This window comes from Pterocles gutturalis, unplaced genomic scaffold (assembly GCF_000699245.1).
Source record: "Pterocles gutturalis isolate BGI_N339 unplaced genomic scaffold, ASM69924v1 scaffold2499, whole genome shotgun sequence".
Taxonomy (NCBI): domain Eukaryota; kingdom Metazoa; phylum Chordata; class Aves; order Pterocliformes; family Pteroclidae; genus Pterocles; species Pterocles gutturalis.
This window is the reverse complement of record NW_010135367.1, coordinates 18741-42828: the sequence shown is the minus strand read 5'-3', so window position 1 is coordinate 42828 and position 24088 is coordinate 18741. Positions and strand designations below refer to the sequence as shown.

The window sequence follows — 24088 nt, the reverse complement described above, 5'->3', positions numbered from 1 at the left end:
ACTTTTGCCCTCTGCTCCCTCTCCTTCCAGTTTACGATCCATCATGGCTGCTTGTGAATGCATGAAGGAAGAGGGAGAGAAAACAATCCAGTGTTTTCTCCAGTGCCTTCTCTCTTTCAAGTATTTTGCAAAATATCCTGGCAAGGTATGACACAGATTCCTAGTTCAGAGTAGCAGAGGACAGAGCTTTAACAGGGATGTGTAAGTTGCCTTAGTTCCCCTGACAAAAGAGAGAACACAAAGGGTGACAATTGTAAGACTCTAGAAAGAAAATGTTACCATCACGTTAAAAAGCATTGATAAGTCAGCATTAGATTCTTGGTTCCATAATGGCTCCACAAGACAGCTTTACTTGGACAGAGTAATTCAACAAGTTGACACAAAGTGTGAAGCTTCAGAAGCCAAGGAGACAAGCATTCATTAGACCAACATCCAGATTTTACTGAAGTTAATTTTACTCCAGGATATCAAGAAACACACATCTTTAAAGCCTTGCTGTTCCTACCCACTACTGACCTTCTCAAAACAAGTTTATGGAAAGGACCTCATACACGATTCAAGTGGTGTCAAAATAATGAGCAGCTCATCAAGCTGGAGTTCAGTATAAACCTCTGAGAACAAAGCACACAACTCCTTTATCTTTTATAACTGATTAGTAAATCACACAAAGGCAGAAGCCTTCTGTTTTACTCAATTACATGAATGATGGAAGGAGACACTCCTGCGAAGATATAAAGAATTAAAACAGCTTTAAATCAGAACATGGCACATTTGATTACATTCCCTATTTGTTTTCAAATTGACAGGTAAAGATGCATCTAAAAAAGTAGTTTGGAGAAAAAAAAATGACAGGATTTTAAAAAAGAAAATAGACTAAGTCACCAGCACCTAAACAAGCAAGAGACAGTGCTCAGCTGAGCAGGGCTGTTCAGGTTCATTTCCATGAAAACTGTTTCTCAAGTTTTTGGGAGGCAGCTGTTCAGTTCTTCCTAAACAACTTGGATTAAAAACTCTAGGTCTTCTGAACAGACTGCACTGGTCTCAAGCCCTCCTCCAGACCAAAGCAGATAAAAACCCCTGGAAGCTCCAACTCATCACATCCTTCCTCACGGTAACCCCAATTACAGCACAGCTAGGAAACTAAGCCTGCCCACCGTGTATTTTTCTTCCGACTGCTAATAAAAAAAGGCTGCGTCAAGAGGGAGTTTCAACAGGAACTGTGACTCGCTCATCGCTCACCACCCCTGCCATTCTTACCTTAAAGTATTTCTTATTTGACCTTGATAGTCGCTACATTGAGGGTGAAAACAATCTCAACATATAGAAAAAGAGAGACATGAAACTGTTCTTGAATATATAGCTCAAGCAGAGTTTCTTTCTGGAGAGCCCAGAAGGTAACTCTCCACAAGTATTTCAGAAGTAGTGCTTTCCCACGTCGTGAATAACATCTCGTTTTCCAATCTTTGCAAAAATTCACTGTTTAGCATGAAGCTGTGTTACTTTATTTCCGAAATTCAAGAATAACCTTTATTAAAAAGTTACTGACCTAACTACAAACTGCTATCTGAATTTCCAAATAACTGAAAATACTTGCACAAAACCACAAAAATGCAAGCAAGCAGAAACCAGCAAAAAAAAACCATTTTATTGCAACAATGTCCCCATCATCAACTGAGATGGCAAAAATTAAGTTTAAGCTCATTTTGCATGTCTACCTTTTTATTTATGTAAATAGAAATCCAAGAGTGTAAAATGAATCCACATATAAAACACAGAAGAAACATTCTCTTTCATTGACTCCAAAAAACCTTACATACTGAAGATTCATAACAAGTCATCCGCCGTCCATTTTTCCAAGTATAGAGGCGTGAAACAATGCAGAAATTTATTCTCCAAAAGCATCCTGTATAAAGTCCTTAAAGTATTTAAGTAATATTTAGTAATCTCATACTCTTGAGCTTATGGATGTAGATTCCAAGAAAAAGAGACAAAAAGCATCTCAAACTTCAGATTAAACTCCATCTAAAATAATCCATTTAAAAGAAGATTATGTTCCATCCCTATAGCTGAAGCATCACAATTACTTTATTAGTATCATTATTTCAGAAAACTATTTCTTATTAGTTATTCCTGCTTTTAAAATCAAGTCAGAATATTTATTTCAAATCATTTTGTTTACTTATACTGTAAATATATTGCAGAAAGTAACTCCACATGCCGGTACAACAGGCCTTCACGAAGTTCCACTTAAACATTACTATGATGTACCTTAAAAAACAGGGGCTAAAGCATGAAATGCACCATAAAGAGTCAGTGTCATGGGATTATACCTTCCTTCTCAGATGCAACAAAATGCTTGTCTATCTTGAAGTCAATATTGGACTGTTAGACCGCATGAATATTGTCTGGTTATAAATACGTGGACTAGGAACCTTTACTGTTTTAGAAAGATGTGATTATTTTATTGTTATTACAGCAAAAAAAAGTCACCAATATTATAAGTTGTATCGTGCAGGATATTTCAAGAGGAATGTTTTTCACTGGGTCCAACAGGCAGATGTTTCTAATGATTGTGGCTTTTAATGCATATCATGCCAAGTTCTTAATAAGCAGTGTTTTCCCTCATGGTTATGCTACAACAAAGAATGAAGAAATCAACATAGTAAAACCAAAGTCCAAAATGAGAACTGCAAGTAACTTCACAACTAGAAGAAAAAAAATCATAGAAGGATTTAAATCAGCACTGTTGGGGGTCCCCACAGTTGCACTGCTACTCTTAGGTTTCCAAAAGATGCAAGTGATTTCATAAATATTTTTGTGCTAAGAGCCATGCTCAGAAACAAAATACAGGCTAGCACAAGTCTACCTTCTTGGAGATGCATATTAAGTAGAAAATTCACTTACTAAAGTGCATTTGCTGAACAAATTCTAAATGTCTACTATTAGAGCTATCCCAATAAGCAATACAAACTAAACTGTTGAAATTCTACCTCTACTTAAAAGCAGTAAATATAGATGACTGAAATCTAAGTTACAATCTCGTATTACCATTTTGACTCAATGCTGTGAGCTGTAGAAATAAACAAAACGTACTGCCCTAAACTTCCCACAAATGAGGAAGTGCCTCTAATTAGAAATACTGAAAGTGTAGAATGGAGTCAAATATAAGCAGAGCTGAAGTAAGCGTTGCTTTGCTTCTTATTCAATATCACGTTTCTTTAAGGCTCTGAGAGAGGCTGTTACTTTTCTCAAGATCTTTTGGCAAAAGATAGAAATGCAGAAGTAGCAGGGTCATCTGACATTTCAGAACTTGTATTTTCCTGTTTCATTAAAGCCAGCTCATTCAGTGTCTGTGTACATTTATTGCACTTGTGTTGTTGGAATACATCTATACCAACACAGGAATAATGATTGCAACAAAGCCATAGTAAAATAAACTTTTAAAGGGTCTGATTCTGACATTAGAGGATAAGTGTCTGCACGTTTAAAATGTTCCCCTAATAACAATAAATAGACAATTTGCTTATCAAGTCAGATGCACATGTTTAACAATTATTTAGCATATATAAAATTTCACTCATCCTTTTATCAATACAAATCTGTTAGGGATCAAAAAAGACTTACCATGCAAAATATTGATTAGTGCTGCATAATGGAATATATATTTCTATCAGAGTTAAAACTGCATTTTCAAAATTCAAAGAAAAATAGATTTTTAAAAAGGGATTCTACTGTTGAATGAAAGTCTTCCTTGTAGCAAAGACAAGATAGAGGTTATGATTTATCACTGTACTTCAGTCTTGATGAAAGACTAATAATAATTTGTCCACCTACTTCTTAATAAATGCTACATTTTCAAGAATAAAGGAACTATTCAGTAGGCATTATTTCTACATAAAACAAGTTATTTCTCTCTGTAATAGGTCAAGTATGCTTTTAAAGATTCAGGTAATGGCAGACTCATAATTTTCTCTCTCAACAGATTTCGAGGTGGCTCTTCTGGCTTCAAGGCCTCACTGTGATCTTTATCCTCCTCCTCTTTGTTATCATCTTCCATTCTTTCATCTTCTTCACTATCTAGAGGCTGAGGAATGAGCTGATTACCAACAAACACAAAGGTGTTAATCCTGCGTCTACGACATCTTCTGCGTTTTCGTTTCGGAGGAGCCTTCTGAGTAATACCCTTGGCTTTCATCTCCTCGTTTATGAAGTTTCTAAGGGTGCGCCTGATATATATTCGAGCTAGGTCCTGGAGATTCCTAACAGCACATGGAGCTAAAATGAAAGAAAAATTAAGTTATACTAAGTGAAATTTCCCTGTGACAAAAAAATCAGCTGGAAGACAGACTAATGTGCAGGAAAAATTCAAATTTTAGTACATGATACATTATGCAAATGAAAAGGGTAGATAGAGCCACCCTGACAAACCCTGTGGCACAATTCAAGAAATTAAGAGGTCTTGACAGATGTGCAAGAGAAGTAGAAAGCATTATTAGTAGAACAGATTATTAAAATAAATGTAAGAAAGCATACAACAAATCCTGTCACCTTTAAGCACCTGGCAAGTCTTGGGACCTACTGCTGGTCCTGTTTTAAGATCCTGCTTCTGGGAAACAATTTCTCCCCTATGTCAAAATTTGTTTAGGCAAGTGCCTTCTGCCTCCCTCTTCTACTCACTATGCTCTTCCCTACTTCTTATCTTCCAGTTTACAAGGGAGAGCCATGCCAACTTCACAGCTGACCAGCCAGGTAAGTCACCCGTATCTTCGCAGCAGAAAAGGAGTCAAAACTACTCAAGTCTTGAAAAACAAGCAAGTAACAAAAAGCCAATAACCATCTATTCTCCAATGACAGACACACAGGTGATGAATAAGTAGTTAATGAAGAAATAATTTTGAAAATTACACTTCCAATACTGCACTCAGCTTGAAAACCCTCAATGTGTTGCACACTAAATCTATTGTTTCATATACTGACTTCAGTTCCATGCTAGTTACTCATAGTTGAGACAGAAAGGATTTTTATGACTGACAATAATGATTTCAGCTAACGCCAACAGAAAAAACACTCAAGCCCCATGTGTTTAATATAAAACCAACCCAAAATTCAAGAAGAAAGCCCTACCTAACCATTAAAAACGCATTTATAAGATCATGCGAAACAAGCCATCACTGCAGATAACAGGCAAATCATAATAAATGCAATATAAAGTTGAAGTAATGGACTAGCAGTTATTCATCCCCTATATATAACTGCATAAGAGAGACTTCATAGAATCAGAAAAAAATATTTCCTTCAAAAGAGAATAGAAGAAAATTTTGGAACACTGTCTTGAAAAAAGTGTAAAAGCAGGAAGCTCTCAGCCTTCTTAACCTTCAAGATAACATAAAACATTTGATTTTGAAGACAACAGCATTTAAAAGCTTTAAAGACAAAGTAAGCTCCTTACAGTCACATCCCAGATCGTAAGCTGTAACTGGTAACTACCAACAATTCATATTACAGGAAGGAAGTCAAGGCCTAAAGCTCCTGGACTTTTGATCTGAAATCCCAGATACACACATGAAGATAACAAACAAAATGAGCTTTTAGAGTTTCAGACTTGCTGTATTTAAAAAAAAAGAAATGCTTGATAGGTAAGAAGGATAGTTAAGAAGCCCTACAGTGAGACAGTCAAAGCTTTCTATGCAGGTAATATAAAATCTGTTTGAATACAGAACTACTCAGGAGAACACCTAGGGAAGACTTCAAATAACAGAAGCAGCCTTAAGTTCCTCTGATACTCATGGATTTAAGCCAAACTGACCAAGAAATACAATTCACTTTTGTTTTGATTAGTGATCTTCTCAAACTAGCTTTATGTTTTTAAAACTACATTTGAGGGTAACCAAACTTAAAAATTAGTAGTATAGAAAAATAAGATGGAAACACTAACATTTCAATTCAGGATATTAATTGTTTAGCAACAATGAACACGTGCCAGGAGCACAAAAACATTACTTTCCTAAACTGTATGTTCCTGTTCTATCATATTATGACTGTATAGCAGTCTCCCCACTTCCAGACCACCGCCAGCAGGCACTGTAACAACCCATCACATCCAAGGGAGTGAGCAGAGATGACACTTACGCAGTCCCACAGTGTCGTGTTTGCCGTTGTCATTTCTGTTCGGTTGCACTAGTGGAGCAAATGAAACAGCAAGGATGTTTTTACTTTCCCACGTGTTCTGTCCCGTTCTCAAGATTTGTGTCAACTGCATAAAAACAAAACAAAATAGATCACTGGTTACAGTTTTGTCATTCACAACACTGTTCAGATTGGTGTTTAAACACACTGTTTTGATTTGCTTCAAAATTAATTTATAAAGTCTGTTTTATGAACAGAAAGGACTTTCACATTCCTCAAAATATTTCTTGGTCACTGGAGTACTGAATAAGGATCTTTGGCAATGGGAAGAGATGCATCTGGAAAATTAAGGCACAAGGTAAGTTATGCTTTTTCTGATTTTTTTCTAAAAGATCACAGAATACTTTAGATTGGAAGCATCCTCTGGAGTCCTGGTTCCTGCTTGAACAAGACCAACCTCAAAGTTAAATCGGGCAAATCAGAAGCTTTTCCAATTAAGTTAAAAAAGATCTCCTAGGACTAAGTTTCCCCAACCTGTCTAGGCAACCTAATGAAATGTTCAACCACTCTCATTACAAAAAATTGTTTTCCCTATATGCAAGCAGAATGGCCCCTTGCTGCCATTGTGAAATTCTTCTTTCAGTTTGCTGTGCACCTGCAAGGAGAACTGGACTCCTGTCTACTAGGTAAACTCTCCACCCCTTGAGCAAACTAAGTCAAGAATTAAATGTTACCTCAGCTGTTTCTTTGCAGGCTAGATTAACCCAGGTCTTTCAGCTGCTCCTTATGCTTTACATGGTCTAGCCCCCTAATCATTTGTATATAAGGTAGAAACATTTAGTTTAAATTTTGCTTTCAAATCATGACTACTTTTAAGTTGGATTCCATGAATTTCAAATTGATAGTACTTTAGTCCAACAAATACTGAAAGTAGTATTTATGGAACTGCATCATGCAGGTTATGTTTAAATCACTCGGGTATTCTGAGAAAGGAATCATAGAATCATAAAATATCTCAAGTTGGAAGGGACCCATAAGGATCAGAGATACACAACATGATAATTGTTTTTGAAATATAAAGTAACTAGCATGTTTATCAACAAGCATTTTAGTAATTATCCATATTTAGGAGGACTTCAACTTAAATCACATAATCTTTCTCAATTTCCCTATTAATGAAACAGGGAGAACACTACTTACCTTTGTAAAGCCTTTTGAGATCTAAGGATAAAAAGTAATAGAAGTGCGACGTATTATTAAAATAATACACCTGTCTGAAAAGCATTTAACACAGAAAGGAACACTGAAAACTGCTGGAAATAAGCCACATCTTTTCCTTTGATTTTTCCTGCCCTTACAATGTCCTATTAATCACAACTATTTCATATTTATCTGAAATAAACTGTTGGTTTAGAGGGTGGTTTCTTTGTTCTGAAGTACTGAATGGAAACACCTGTGCAGCAGGGAGGTTCCAAAGCAGTTCTGGGACTATTAAATACACAGGAAATACTATGGAGTTCTAGTTTCACTGATGACATTTTTTGCCACAGAATTTGTCGGAAGCATGATATCGATGCTTTCCTACAAGTTTAAGAGAAAAAAGTTCAAGATTTCATTAAAAAGAACTGCAGCAATACACTGAATCAAGATATCATTAATTGAACATTAACTTAGTCAAATACACATTTAAAAGCATTCCTTAAATTATATTTTTCTCATACTAAAAGATAATAAGAGGAAATTGTCACTAAGTCACCTGATCTTCTATAGGCATTACTAAAATGCCTCCAACTTTCAATAAAATTTTCATGTAGTTTTCATGGTCTTTCTGGACTCCAGCTCCACAGTAAATCCGGTCATACTGATGACTGTCTGAGGCTATCTCCAAGCAATTACCAACCACAAAGGCAGGTTCACAGAATTCAAATCTAAGGGGAAGAAAAAAAAAAGACAGGGGACACATTTCAAATCAGGATTTTTAAGAAAAGTCAGTCCAGATGAAGACACACAATATTTTTCATATCTACCCTTATGTAATGAAAATATATTAGCATACATACTTTAAAGGCTTATCTTATAGCAATACTACTTTGAAAATAATGTTTTTTTCTGCCACATTAAGGACCAAAGAAAAGTTCTTAAGCAGTTATAAAATATGCAGAACAGGAAAGGCCTCAAAGCATCACCAGACTTCCTAACTGCATGCAAATAGATCTGTTTACAGAAACCTTGTAAGCCGTACAGTAAAAGTGCCTTTAAAATAGTACATTCAATGTGTAATATTCAGGCTGCTAAATAAATACCTAAACAGTTAATTTCCCAACAGCCCCCCTCCATTTTTTTTACCATTAGGCTTTTAAAAGACTCATTTTCCTCTACCTCTCAATTTTCCACCTTGAGCCCAATCCACTTTTCCCCAAAAAAGGAATTTAATGGAAAAGTCTGTAGTTTTCTGATCACGCACAACGCAAGGGAAAAAAAATATTATCCCAGAAGCATCCATTCTAATTTTCACCAGCAAATGAAAGTTATACAACTGCTTCGAAGTGGAATTAAGTTCATAATAGAAGTTGCAAGGACTTTAAGTACTCTTTATCATTGCACAGAATACTGAAGGAATGCTGTACAGGACAGAGCTTTACTGCCAAAGCTGCATACATTCTCCATTACACTGATACTTTCTGACAATTTTCCATTTCTGCAGCACCTTACTGCTTCAGCTGTTAACTCCACAAATGTAATTTACCTTTTTGTAAAAAATAAAAATGAATTCATCATTTCAAAATTTAGAAGAGAGGTTACACAGTTGCTCATAGAAATTATTTACAGGTTTCTTTGGGAAAAAAAAGTAAAACCTAACACCTTGTTGCTGCAAGAACCTCATCTGGCAGTATTAAATCCCAATGCATCTCTAATTTCATCAAGGAATGATTTTTTCTAAAAACTTTTTCAAATACACACAGCCATTTTATTAACTTTACAGATGACTGTCATTAGAAAATATTTCTTTTTTTTTTAACTTGGCTAGCAGTAGCAAATCCCAGTACAACATCTGACAACATTCAAACCAGTATCTCTTCAATTACAATGAACCTTGGCAGCTTTCACGGCTTAGGGATGCTGCCTATAAGCCTTGGCTCACCTTCCTATCTACAGCACTGCCACTAACAAATCAGAATCCTATTAAACTGAAGATTTTGCTTGAAGTATATTTTCTCCCCAAGACAGGGTGTTGATCTTTAAAATAATGCAATGCTTCCTTCTTTGACTAGCCACAGACAGACCCCAGAAACCTTTACCAAGCACCACACAGCTCTCTCATCTGCTCTATGCACCCAACAACCCATAATACTGTTTCCTCATCCAAATACAGACAAAAAACTGAGAGCTGGAAGATTAAAAAGAAAGGGAGAGGGAGGAGTGAATGACTGCCTTGGATGCACACAACTGGGCAGCTAGCCCAGCCTGAACTGTGGTTGAAATAATTTCAGATTAACATAGAAAGATCTAGAACTACATTAGGCAAGGTTAAATGCTGGGAAGAAAACAAAACCCAAGGCACTAATCACTCTGCTGAACAGGCAACCTCATTACATAAGCACTATCATGTATTTCTCTACATTCAGTGAGGGTAAATCAGGCAGTTCATGCTATAGTTTTAATTTCAGGTTGCCTACAGTTTAAAGCCAAGCAACACCACATCAATTTAAAGTTTGAGCAAACGACCTTTGTGGGCTTTAAAAGCACAAGAGGAAGGCAGGGAGAGTGAGAGAATATGGTACCTTTCAATCTTGAGACAGTCCCAGGTTAGCTTTAGAAAAACGAAGACAGCCTGCCTGCCCAACCTGGCAGCTTTCACAACTTCTACTGATCTTCTCAGAACGTTCCTCTAAAAGCTGGCCATCTTATTACCAGATACTCCTGAACTGCTTCCTCTACCAGAAACCACCCTAAACCTCATGAAGCCACTGGTCACACCCCCTTTAAAACAAGCAAGAACACCAAAGTCTCCCAAGGAACCAAAAAAATACAAGACAAAGAAAAAAATCCACAAAACATTCCCCAGACACAAAACACTATAAATGAGCTGTGGATGAAAACCCACAGTGGTCTTTACAGATATAGTAAACGCTGAAGAGATTTCTCATTTAGCTCCACAGCTTGCAACCAGAAGGGCATAAACCACAAATGAAGACCCAGAAGCAACTTCCTATTACACCTGCAAGAATGAGGTGGGCTAAGCACTAGAGACCAACTCTGTCCATAGGCCCTTTAAATTGGCCGGACTGTGCTCCATGTTTTTGACACAGTTTTGTGGAGACGTGAGGCTTACAACCAAAAGAGACAGTTATTTGTTAGTCCATTTACTTCAAAAAATACTTTCTTCCACCCCAGCCAGTTTCAACCCAATTTGTCAATAGCAGGAGTTTCCCGAAAGGCTAATTTCCCACAGCAAACAAACACTGCATGGACTAGGGTACATGTAATTCCTGAAGACATCTCTTTAGTCCATGACAGATGAAAAACAGAGGTTTACTCAGCTCACCTGCCCACTCAAACATAGGCAGTTCAAGAACTGCCATACATAGCTTCCTGTTACTCAAAGCTCAACAGACATAGGTAGAAGAAATGGAAAAGGTGATAAACTGTGTCTGGTCACGGCAACGTGCAAGTTCAAAAGCCAACCCTGCATTCATGCTGCCCACAGAACCAAGTGCTTCATGTGTCATGGTACAAACAGTGACAAAACACCAGAAATAAAGGCATACAGAGTTCATACTTAGGGGAGTATTATGGACTCTTCAAACCTGGTGAAGTTGTACAGTCAACATTACTTCTCCCCATTCCCGTATGAAGTAAACCTCACCAGCGATGCAAGACGACTCCCCCTGCTCCCTGAATTTTCACAAAAAGATACACACACTCTGAATCAAATACAAATACATGTACCACTTTCTTGCATTTATTTCTTGTATTTATGTAGTCCAGTATTTTTTTATGACCTCCCAGAGACTAAACTGTAATTTTGAGAATTTGTTCTACTAACTTGCCCAAGTAATTCTCAAAATAAGCAAAGTTCAGTTCAGTCTTACTGAAATACAAAAGACTCCCATCATTTGATCTGGAAATGACCTAAAATTTAAATACACAGGTAGTGCAAATACAAGGGAGTAAGCAATTTTAAGAACACCTACCAACAGCATCACAAGCTTGCTAGTCTTACAGTATGAAAGTAGTATCGACTACCTCACCATAGCATAAACTTAAGCACACACAGACCACATTTAGCAATGGCCCAAGATAATCAAGTACTTTCAAGCACATAAAACATCTGACTCAATTCTCCCCTTCCATTTTTTGCATTTTTGTAATCTGTCCCTCAAGGATGGGTGTTTCAAGTTCATCCTCATAGCCACAGGACTTCTCTTCCAGCTAAAAGTCAAAAATTTTCTGTAGAATTTAAAGTGCATTTCTGCCCTTGCTGCAGCAACTTAAGGAAATTACCAAGTAACAGATTGTTACTGTCCATGTTCTTTTAAGACTCTGCACAGGTATCAACACAATGAAGTATTACTATTGTAATAAAATTAACATCCATTTTAAAAAAAACATTTATAGTGAAGAACTAAGACTAAAGTTTGTTGCTCTTGTATCCATATCCACCAATCTAGTATTTGTGTGATAACAAGCTATTAATAAAAAAAATAAGAGAGCACAGTAAATTAACCTACCCTAATAGCAGGGTTTGGTTTTCTTTTTTTTTTACAAGAGGAACATCACATCAAGGGAATAACATCAGTTAATCCTACCATAACACCCACCCACAGAACCTACCCTTTAAATACTTCAACTCTGAGGATGTGCAGGATGCTTCTTGGGCTAAGCTCTTCTATCTATACAACCTTCCTGAACACAGGATGTTACCCTGATGTCTCTTGAAGGTGAAACTAAGTGCAAGTAGGCATGAATTGTCTTTTTTTTTTAAGTGGTATACATACTCTATGAACAAGTTCAATAAAATTGGGGAGAAAAATCAAGTAATTTGAGGAAAAAACAACTTTCAGCACCAACAGGCTTGCATTTGAAGGGAACAGTAAAACATTTTACAAGATGTGTTAAAAAAAAGCAGTACTGAGGAATCACTTAAACTACTTACACCTGCCTTTTGCCAAGAAAAGTACAATTAATTAATTAGTTCTTAAAACCAGCATCACTCCAGCTACATTTTACACCTCTCAACATTCCTACCAGGATATCATCTAACATTACACTTCTACCTATTCCTGTATTTACTAACCACACCCATATCATCTCACCTTGCTGCTCACAGCCCCTACAGAAAGAAAACCCCTTTCAGCATAGTCATCCCATGCACACTCATTTCCTTTAGTCAGCTCAAACCCTCCAAAAGTCTGAAGTCTCATTCGGTACCATAAAGCTGCTCCAAGTAATTCCCCTCTAAAAGGAAATTTGTTTAAATTTATTTAAATTTAGGGTACAAACTACTCCTCTTCCTCTTTGATGATGTATAAGAAAAGCTCAGCAAGTTATTAACACTTGCCATTTGAACTACAGTGACACCACATTGGAGCAAAGAATTCAAAAGCACTGCAAGGCAAATTTCATGCATAACTCTTCATGAAAAAAAAACCAGGGTTTAATACATATTCCAAAACAAAATAGTAAATCTAGCATCAGAAGTCATGAAATCAGGTTTGTATCAAACTTCTTGTATACCAAATACATTAATAACCAGACATTGAAATGAACCTGCAAAATGTGAAGACTGAAAACATATGATAAAACTTTAAATTATTGTTGCTACCGTGGCAAGGAAATAACAGTTATTTTTGTCCTATACTAATACACTGCTGTGCTAATTCTAATATACTGCTGACTACATATTCAGCAAAAGGACCCCTCAGGATGGGGGAAGAAAGGAAGAAAGAAAAAACAAAAAATCAGTGTTAGCAGATTGGTTTAGACATTTCTTCCCCTGTCCACCAACAAAACTGGCTTATCTTCTTAAAACACAGCTACAGCAGCTGAAAATATAAGCGTTTCCTGTGGTTATTTTAAGACACGCACTGAAATGCTATGAATAATTTGAGGAAGTTCTTGCTCCTTTGTCCATTTGTATTAAAAAAAATACTCAGAGCTGTTCCTATTTCAAACATAAGACTTTCATAAGCCAGTAATCTTACTACAAGTAGTCCTAGAACCTGTTTAAACACTAATGCATTCACTGAAGGAAACCTTGAAGAAGCTTTCAGATCATTCAGTCAATTTTTCAGGTTTTAAACTGACACATCTCCTCCACATATGAAGGTCGACACTCACATGGCTTTGTGTGATAGAACATGCCACAAGAGTGTGGCCACAGAATAATAAAATACGTTAAGATTTCTATGCCTCATTAGCCCTCCTCATTTTACACAACTGCAAAAGTGCTTTAGAGCTAACATCAATCAGATTTAAAGGTACTTCTCACATATTGCAGGAAAAGGTTTTCCCATTTGTTTCTCAGTAAATACTTCCCATGTTCTATCCTGTCCATGATCTCCATTCAAGATTAAATCACTAGGTAAGAAACACAAAACCTGCATCAGTTAATATGGGAATACAATTGTTAAAGAATTAATTATTTTCCTATTAACTAGGACAACAGCAAGGCAAGATGGCAAGTTCTTTTGAAATTTTTGTATTTTTTCCTCCATTGTTCATTCCATCTCAATTTTTTTAAGCTCTTTGAGCTAGTCTTTGGTTCGTGTATAAATGCACATTCATGGATTGCTAGCATGTTTTGTTGAAAAGTTATACACATTTTACCTACTACTAGGAGTTACTTGTGAGGTCTTCTTCATGTACACTACAAACACTAGAATGAACAGAAACAGGTATTAAATGTTTAAAAACAAAACCTACAATGAAAACTTAAATCCCTCACATCCAATTACAGTAATAGTAATTTTAATCAGCATTAAAGTAATAGTCAAAAGTAATGCTGGTAAAATTTCTATTCAGTAATTTTGTCTTGAACATTTTTTGCGCTTTCCAGCGATGCTGTAGGACAGAAGTGAGAAACCTCTATTTCTACTTTGCTTGCATTTGTCTCCTCATTTTTGAATAAAATTGTCTTGGTTCTTCTATTACATGAACTCAGCTATCTTGTTTATAATTTATGATACTCATCTCACCAGTTTCCAAAACACATTACTCTTATTTCTGAAGAAAAATTTCAAACACTGGGTCTTAAAAATACTTACAACCAGACTCGCTCTCCCTTCAATATCGGTTTACAAAATTTCAACTGAATTCTGAAGTTTGGTAAAATGAAGAATTATATTCAAGAAATATTTTATCAATTACACAGTGAATTTTTAAAAAGGTGGACATCAATAAGAAGGTAAAAACATTCTGTCACTTCAGGTTATTGGCCGAGCCCTAATACACCCAGGGACAGAATTCCAGGGAAAAAAATAAATATATTTGTTTACAGAAACAGAAGAGAAATTGCTTTCTTCCTTTACTGAAGCAGACATACCATTTTATAGGTAGAAATTGTCATGTTTTACACTGCAGGTTTCCATGAAGCAACACATTTTACAGCAACCATGCACTAGGCACTGTCATCACTTCCTTTAATGTAACAAACATTCTAAATACTACCTCAACTTGGAGCAATGACAGATTTCTAGAGAAAGGCAGTGTCCACTACGGGATTTATTTATTTCTAAAAGATATCTTGTGAGGTTCTGAGAGGGCAAGAATATGTATTTCTGCAACTATCAAATACTTTAAAAATGCAGGTTTAGTTCCTTCCTAGGAGTAATACTAGGAGTAGATTCAACTGTCATTTTTGGAGCCTTCTGGTTTACAAGGTGTAAGATTAGAAACAGTACTTCTCTTTAGTAACCGTAAATGAAAGAGGAATACTCCAAAACCCTATTTTCCTTTTTTTTTTTTTTTAACATAAGCTCTGTCATCAAAAAATCCCACTGGAATTCCTGTAGCCCCTGTGTTGTTCTGGTTAGACTAAACCTAAATAAGAATTCATTCACCACTAAAAATCCTCATCACATAGGCTACTTGAAACTAACACTAAGTTGTCAGTAAGATTTAAACTGAGAAAGTCACCAGGAAGTTTTGGAGACAGTTTGTTTTTCCTACTTAGATTTTTACTGCCATCATTAACCAGCTGTGCAGGCAGGAAGGAGCTTTCTTTTCTTCGTGTGAATACAACAAACTTTCCATTTCAAGTCTGCTTTAATGAAAAGAAATTGAGCCTTCAGAGTCCTAGCAGGAGCTCTGAATTTCGATAAAGACAAATACTCTGTTGGAAGATTACGCTTACTATTTTTCAATGCCAACACAACCTACTACAGGACTTCAGGAAGAAGTTTCAGCCATAACAGTTATCCCAGAAGTAGTACTAGGGTTCTTGTCACTTACCATTGAAGTGGTTTCTTTTGATCCTGAGAAGGGTTGGTGATTTTCTTTCACAGCGGGGACTTCACCAGCTTACCCAGGTTTGGTTTTTGATAGGGTGCTAGAAGATGGGCAACCTAGCCTTGCCCTGTGTCTCTCTCTCCAAGCTGGATATTCTAGGTCTAGAAGTTGACTGGGAGCAGAAAAGACAACACATTCCCCTTCAATAAACAGGTGAAGCGGGGCCTGGTACTTGCACATGTGTTTTAGACAGAGCCTTCTTAAGGAATGATTTTTTTCCCCCTTAATTGGCATGCATTCCCTGAAGGTTTTAAGAACAATAGAGAGCCTTACACATACTCCAGACTCAAGACAGAGAACTTTCTTTAGTCTATACCTAAAATCTTTGCACCTCAACCATGACGACACTTTCAGATGGCACTTCTCCTTTGCTTCTACTGGCAAACATACATTGTCAAGTAAAATCAAGGCAGCATTTTACCTCTCAGAACGAACAACTCCACCTCCATTTAGAGGAAAACTACTTTTATAGATTGGTGGGATATGGATACAGACACAAGTCATTACTGCAATTATTTGTCTTTCTGAATCAGGTACCCGAAATGCTTTTCCTCTGATGAACAGTTCAAGAGGCCACAACTGAGAGAAGCCCAGCTACTGGAGGCAGACAACCCTCTCTTCAGGCAGAGAGCATGTCTCAAATCCTATACTGCTTCCAGACAAGCACGTACCCCAATCATAGAAAAGTTTTTAATTGCCTTTCAACAACATTCTTATCAGGAATCAAGAAAAAAAGTTATACCACACAACACTGGATCATGCTCCCATAAAAATGGCATCAAAGCAATATTCCATCTTGCTTTGTTTCAGGCTAGAACCCACCTAAATCATCATGACCCAGCTCCACGCAAAAGTCAGATGCAAAGGCAATGGCCTATTGTTCCAAGCAAAGGAAAACCACTAAGTGTTTATTTAGGATCTAGGCTGAAGCTCTCCAAGTACCTACCCATAAGGTTAAACTCATTTTTGTTTCAGAAGGAGATGGCTTAGAATATTCAGACCAAACTGAAGAACATCATACACTAAAAGAAGAAGACAGGGAAGTGGTAACACAAAGTTTTAGAGAAACTGGAAATGGAAAATGGATCGTGGTCCCTGGGCTCCTTCTGTCCCCATGTGCCTCTTTAGACGCTGCTGGCAAGTGTAAGGTACTCTTCCCCATACAAACACATCCACTCAGACAATTACCTTCATTCACACCAGTCTGGCACGTAAAACCCATTTTCAAACAGTAAGGATGCCTTCTAGGTATACATCAGTGTTCAACAGTAAGACACCAGCACACCTTTTTCTTGGGTGGTCTTCTGTACAAATACTAAGCTGACCAAATCAGTAGATAAGTTCAGATGTCACAGTCTGCACAATTTTGGATAAATATCTTTCACTTATAAATGAAGATGCAGGAAAAAGTTACTGAAATAAGAATCAAAACCAGACTCACTGACCCAGAGCACATTACTTTACGAGGCAGATTAAAATTCAATACCGTATAAATTTGTTTATATTTAAAAAGAAGGACCTCATCACAGAAAAACCTCAAACACTAACCGTTAACTACATTAAAATACAGAGTATTTACAAAGAAAGCATTCAGCCATAATCAACTATGCAGACAAGTTACAGGACCCTCCGCAAAATGCAACTAGCCATCAGCACCACAGCAGCTGCAGTGCAGCTATTATCAATTAGATTTGTATCAAAAAGCACTTCAACCGAAGTATAACTTTTGTTAGGTTGGTAAGCAGGGTGTTTCTGTAGCCATTGCTTAGTATTTTACTGTTGTGAGGAAGAGATGAATTGTTAAACAGCATATGCCAGGACATAATATACAAATTAGTGATAAAGTTTAGATCAAATTCAGCAACCTGCTGACTTTTTCCCCCCTCATTAGAGTAACACTGTGAACTGAAGATTAATTTAACCATCATTTTATATAGCACGCAGCATTTGTAACACTGTCCCAGAGCTCATCTTGGCTGAAAATGGGGAAAACACACCTCTTCTCCTTAGAGAATTTAGATATTTTACTATGTATGATCCCTTATTTCCTTCAAACACAACATATCTAACAACACTGACATTCACTTATACCAAGTTTAGCAACCTTGGGGTTTTTTTTCCAGTTCTTGTATGTTTTAAGTTGCAAACCCCAGTGTTCTGATATTCATTTACATAAATATCCTAATAAGATCTTATTTAAGCAATAACAGTATTTCCTGCTACCCTTTCAATCAATCCCTCTTGATTTCTGTAATGTATAACGAGATTGGAAAGACCTTTCAACCAAAACCAACTTTTTGTATCTGTGAGTACACACCACTATGGGAATGCAGGTGTACAGGTATGCACAGGAACTGATTAGCTGGCAGGTATCTAACTCAACAGAGCCACTAATGCCATCTTAGTAATGATCACAAGTGACCACATTATACATTACACACACATTTTTTTTAAGACAGATTATATAAAGTGAATCATAAAGTCCTTGCTGAACCCATTTTTCTGTGTTCTGGCTTCTGTATGTATTAACCTCAGCTAATGTAAGTGCTTGTATTAAAATTCTGACAGTATGAAATATGTTTTGTATTTTCTCTTTACACAATTTTGTTTATTCTAATGGATAAACATAGTACTAATACCATCTAGCCAAAATCAGATGTACAGAACTGAATTCAAATACAGGTAACACTAGGATGATCCTTTAAACTTAACTTTATACTCTTAATTAAAAAAGCCTTCTATAACTTAAGAGCATAAGGAGGAAAGCCTGTGGTCACACCAGAGCTCCTTAAGTTTGGGGTATGGAAAAAAAGCAGATTGAGCTCCAGCCAACATAATCAAGAGCACGACATTTCATAAAGCACATTACAACAAAGGTAGAGGGATAGAAAGAATTTTTTATGCTGCCCACTGGGGAAGAGAAGATTCACAAGACATGCAATTCTTAGACTACTCCTACAATTCAAAAGCTTTTATGCATTTCCAGAAGCTACCTTATAATCACTGTTGGAGAACTTTTTGTCTGTAAGGAAAAAAGTCTTCACAGAGAATAACTCTAGCTAGAACCCTGTTTTCCATTTCACGTAGGCAGAGAGGCCCAAAATACAGATTCTCATTGGCCAACTTAAAACTAGTAATAAAAAATTGTTGAGTAGGTAGAACCAATAAGGTTCAAACCCTGCAATGCAAAGTAAACCAGTAAAAATCAGTAGTGTATGAGCATAGATTAATACTTCAGGTAATAAATATGAAGGCAATCAGATAAATTTACTCATGTCTAGATCAACAGTGGCAGACTACAAAGAATTTAATTCTGTAAAGGAAGATGATGTACAACTATGTAATAAAAACTGACTTAATGGATACAAATTACTCTATGCATGCAAAGACACCTGCAGATCACATCATCCTCTCAAGTACATATGTATATATGCATGTACATGCACATACCTACATGTGCATATGTATACACACCACCAACGTGCAGGGAAATCAATTTTGTTACACATTAAACGGCAGGAATATACCCACACTTCTGAAGAGTGCTTTAAGCCTTAACTTACCTCATGAACAAGTGTCACAAACTTGGAAGTTTTATGTTTTGGTTGTGTGACACCATTCTTCTCCCCTCCCTGAACTCATAAGCAATGACATACTCAGTTTAAAAACAAAAATGTTGCTGCAAAGTGAACTAAGCAAATTAGATACTTACTTATCAAAGCTATCACTATATTTTATGAAGCTCTCCAATTTTTCCTTGGCATATTCTACCACATCTGAATGAAGCTCTATTCCATGATTTATCCCAAAAGGTCCTGTAAATAAAAACAGCAGGGTGGTTTTTGGTTTTGTCGGGTTTTTTTCTTAACTGCACGGAACCAGCTTTTATGAAGCTCTCCAATTTTTCCTTGGCATATTCTACCACATCTGAATGAAGCTCTATTCCATGATTTATCCCAAAAGGTCCTGTAAATAAAAACAGCAGGGTGGTTTTTGGTTTTGTTTGTCGGGTTTTTTTCTTAACTGCATGGAACCAGCATTATATACCTTTCATCTGTGAAAGCACTTGCATCACATAAAACACAGAAGACTCCCAACACAGCTAGACAAAGTTACTTCTTGCATCTGCATTACCAACGCTTAAAAGGAAGGTAAAAGACCAAAGGATCAATGAAAGAACAGGGACAGAACTGCGGCAAAAAAAATTTACAAAATTAATTTTCTTCATAAGCATGCAGAAAAAAAATAAATCTGACTACACTTACATCAGTCTGAGCAACTTCTTTTTCAACACAGTATTTAGTTGGAATACAAATTCAAATTATGATTTAGTCTGTATTTTGGTATTTACATTTTTAACGTTTTTCTTATGGCAAAATTTTCAGCTTTTGGCAATTCAGAGACCAGGTATTACATCCTTTAGCCACAGCTGCTCTTCTGTGTGGCAGGTTCCAAAATCAGAAGTTTGCTCATGATTTACTTATATAATAATTAATTTCCATCTAGAATATTGAAATTGACCACGTTACGTACATTCATCACAATCCCACCACAACTGCAACACTACTTTCCTGCAATCAATTCCAAGTATATCTCCAAGTCAATCTGTGTGCCAGAAGTTAACGTTATTTTTCAGGAACAAGAAGAAATCATGGGACACTATTACAAAGATTATCCCCATCAGGAAGGACTCTGAATCAGATAGTCACATTTGCTGTGGGGATTCTATATTTAACATGCACTCATAGCCCAGGGACTTTAGTCACTGAAGCACAGAATTGGAAAAAGGAGAGAGAAGGGGAAGAAGGGAAAGTAAACATCAGTAAGATCAGACAAAATTTATATTTACATCCTCTACTGCATTCTAAGTCTTTCCTAAATATTTAGTTCAAAGATGTGACTCCAATGAAACAGAATTCAATTTGTCTTTTCTAGGACACAGATTAAAAAAACAGACGTAGGGTTACTGAGAAAGGTTTCATTTTACAGTAAGAAAAAAAAAGTATATGCCATTATGCTAATTAATAATTACAATTCTGAACAGTTTATAACATCATCTACTAGGTGAAATAAAACCAGTCCACTAGATAACCACAGGCAGTGCTCATAAGACCTCTCTGAGGGCAGGCAAGAGGCAGGTGGAACACCCAAGGGATGTTTTTAGAACTTGTGAAAGTTGACACTCATATCTACTGTAAATTTAGTTTATTATCTATCACATTAAGAAAAGCATTAGCATAGGCAATCCCTTCCCGGCTGTTTAATTATTTAATGTTCCCTTGCACAGTAACAGGCTATGATGTTTCTAATCCGTGTAGTTACACTTCTACAACATGCAGCAGCATCCAACATATGTTTTAATTAAAAATTGCCATTCCTTTAACCTCATAATTTAAAGTGCCTTGACATAACCTGCCCCAAAATTCAAACATACATTCCTTTCAATGAAAAACAAAGAACTAAAAAACCTGTAAATGTCAGTTGCCGCAACAGCTTGAAACTATTAATGCAAGACACCACCATATCATGATACACCATAGCATTCATACAAGAAACATATTCTCTTCTTTCATCAGGAAATTCTCAGTTGTACACTTAAGCAAAGAGTCAGCTGTTCTAAAAGCATTAAACCAACTTCTCTGCTACTCTCCAAAGCAAGCTGGCCTTTTTCAGCATAATGAGCTGACAATTCCACCATCTAGGTTGAACTACGTATAAATTTTAATGGCATCAGCAACAGGTAATTTAATCTCTATGGAGAGGTGCAGGGTTTTTTTAGCATGTTTCTATACTTAAGTGTTTAACAGTTCCAAATTATTTGCTGATTTAATCTAGTCTTTTTGACACTGCCAACACAGCAGAAATATTAGTCACTACATTGTCAAACTGAAAGACACCCAACTACTGTCAAAAAACACATGGTTCTCTGTTACTAATTGCAGTGTACATTGAAATAGTTTTAAAATCAAAAGTGAGCTTTTAAAAATATATACAGTTTGTCAGAAAAGTACATGTTTATTTTTCTTTGTTAAAGCAGCTGTTCCCTGGTTTAAAACAAATACTAAAATACAGAAGAATTATTACATGTAACTAGTAATTTTATGAAAGGGGCCCAAGTAAGAAAATAAAGGCACACAAGTTGTATTTCTACCTTCTATGCCTCAGCCTAGCATTCAAACCCCATTACAACACTAAGCAGACTTTGTAGACTGAACCATGGGAAGCCTACTTCCGTAAGTAGCTGAACAGTCGCTGCTTCAGGCTCCTCAGCGCTGCTGGAGAAGGATCAGCACCTGAGCTGGCTCAGTGTAACCATGCTCCTTGGGGGCCGGCAGACAACCCTGCCCTCTATGGAAGACAAGTCTTCTGTTTCATTTCTTCAACTCTACACATAATATTGTGAAGGATGGGAATTCTGCTTGATAAGCAGAGGTCAAAGCCAGGAGCATTCAACGGCTACCCAACAGCCACTCAGAATAGGTTAGATAAATACACAGGTACAAGTGCAATAGACATAAGCCACAATTTCTTTTTAAACATTATAGTTCAGAAAGAATAATTAAACAAAGCTTTCCACAAGGCAGAGAAATAAATGAATACCATTACTCATTACCCTGAGCAAACATGTTAGAGGAAAAATGCAGCAAAATTTACTAATTATTTTAATACTGAAACAGAATGCCGAACTTAAAATATTATGATCTAATTAAAAATATTACTCTCTTAAACAGAAACACTTCTCAAAAGGGAAAAGCAACATTTCAATAGAGTAGGTTTTTTAATTTTAATTTTACCTGCGAATGAACATAATTCCTGTTTCCACACGAGAACAGTGGAATCTGAATTTATGGGCATTAACTGTAACAAAAGACACTGCGGAAATGCCAACAAGTGACATTTATTATGTACTATTAGGGATAATTTCTACTCCTTAATAAACAAGAACACATGACAGAAAATAACTAAACTAACTGAAAATTAAACCAACTCTGCATACCTCAGCTGTGTCTATACATAAATATATATGCAAAATCTGTGTATTACCTGTCAGCAAGGTTTCTGCAACCAAGGAAATATTAAAACTCCATGTAACAGTCAATAAAACTATATCTATGAAAACTGAATACCAAAATAAATGTTAAAAAGTTATTTCATGCAATGAAATTCATTTGTAAAAAAAATTGTTGGGACACATGCTCTATAATCTAAATACTGGGGAGGGGGTAGAATTAAAACATTTTTCTCTCTAAGGTAGGTTTTAAAATTAAATTTAGACAGTAGTATTTCACTCCATCTTTTTTCCATACAGGAAGTGTATTTGAAAACAAGAGAAAAAACAGTGCTAATCTGTTAAAATAGTTTTTAAAACCTACAGATCTGCAGTGCTTAAGCAGTCTTATTAATCTACGTCCCAAAACTTTCTCAATAGTAAAATGCTTAAACACATAATTGTATGCACACTGAGATTTATTTTTCGATTAAGTTTCTTCAAGAGTCATTAGCCTTTACAATTTAAATTTTTCTTTCCATGAACTGAAGTTCAAAACAGCAACCTAGAGTAAGGGCATAAACATGGTACAAATGAAGACAGAATCACAGAATGTTAGAGATTGGAAGGGACCTCGAAAGATCATCTAGTCCAATCCCCCTGCCGGAGCAGGACTTAAAATTTTAGTCCTCAAAAATCATTCCCTCTATGCCTTTTCCTTTTAAGCACAAACAGACTGTTTTCTTTCAAATTAGAATTTTAGACTACAGAAAGGCAAGCAGTAACAACTGCCTCTCTCAAAACACGCCATGAAATGTCACTGAACAGCAGTGTCAGCGAACAGCTTGTAGATAACAAAATATTTTAACAACACATCTCAGTCTTAAGTATAGTACTCTCACTTTTAACGAAGTAAAAGTTTTACAAGGCTGGTATAAACTTCTAAACATATGCAGAAACACTATATTAAAATAAAAATGTTCAAGTTACCTAATATTAATCCCACCATTGTACTCAAGTATCCGGTTCCACTACCCAGATTTAGAAAAGATAATCCAGGCTGAAGCTTCAGTGCTTCCATGACTTCAGAATAAATGCAAGGTGCTGACAAGTGTATATTTCCATGCTTCCAGGCCAAGTCTTTATAAGCATTGTCCCTGTATCCTTCCAGATAATAATCACCACGATCAATCGCTCTGAAGGCTTGCTCCACACTCTCAGTGCGAATGTACTGAGCTTCTTTCAAGTTATCAATTAAGTCATCGTTGTCTTCTCCGGCACTCACAGCTCCTCCCATGTTGAATTTCTAGAAGTCGATTAGTTTGCAAAATACATTAGGAGAAGAGTTTTTCCAAAAGTGTAAGTATGTAATGGATTCTCAGTTCTTCTTTCAGAAGCACATCACAAATGATTCCTGGAAAACAGATATGTTTACACAACTTAAGTTTCAAAAGAGACACAAAT

The 24088-nt window shown here is 36.3% G+C and overlaps 1 protein-coding gene across 1 annotated transcript; it reads right to left on the bottom strand.

The window, feature by feature from the left end:
* Positions 1–1617: 1617 nt before the first annotated feature.
* On the bottom strand, positions 1618–24040 carry PCMTD1 (protein-L-isoaspartate (D-aspartate) O-methyltransferase domain containing 1). The gene is made up of 5 exons (XM_010081847.1): positions 23615–24040; positions 19349–19451; positions 7883–8054; positions 6130–6253; positions 1618–4275 (listed from the first exon to the last, which is right to left on the bottom strand). Exons 1-5 carry the CDS (start codon positions 23919–23921, stop codon positions 3905–3907), a joined length of 1077 nt encoding a protein of 358 aa, XP_010080149.1. The 5' UTR covers positions 23922–24040; the 3' UTR covers positions 1618–3904.
* Between the last annotated feature and the right edge of the window lie 48 nt (positions 24041–24088).

What these genes read in the sequence shown, in the direction of transcription:
- PCMTD1 (XM_010081847.1), bottom strand. Translation starts at nt 23,921, where the DNA reads ATGGGAGGAGCTGTGAGTGCCGGAGAAGACAACGATGACTTAATTGAT. An exon ending in TATAGTGATAGCTTTGATAA is followed by an intron (nt 8,055 to 19,348) that starts GTAAGTATCTAA and finishes TCTTCCCCTTAG; the next exon opens with ATTTGAATTCTGTGAACCTG. An exon ending in TAATGCCTATAGAAGATCAG is followed by an intron (nt 6,254 to 7,882) that starts GTGACTTAGTGA and finishes GTTTTTATGCAG; the next exon opens with TTGACACAAATCTTGAGAAC.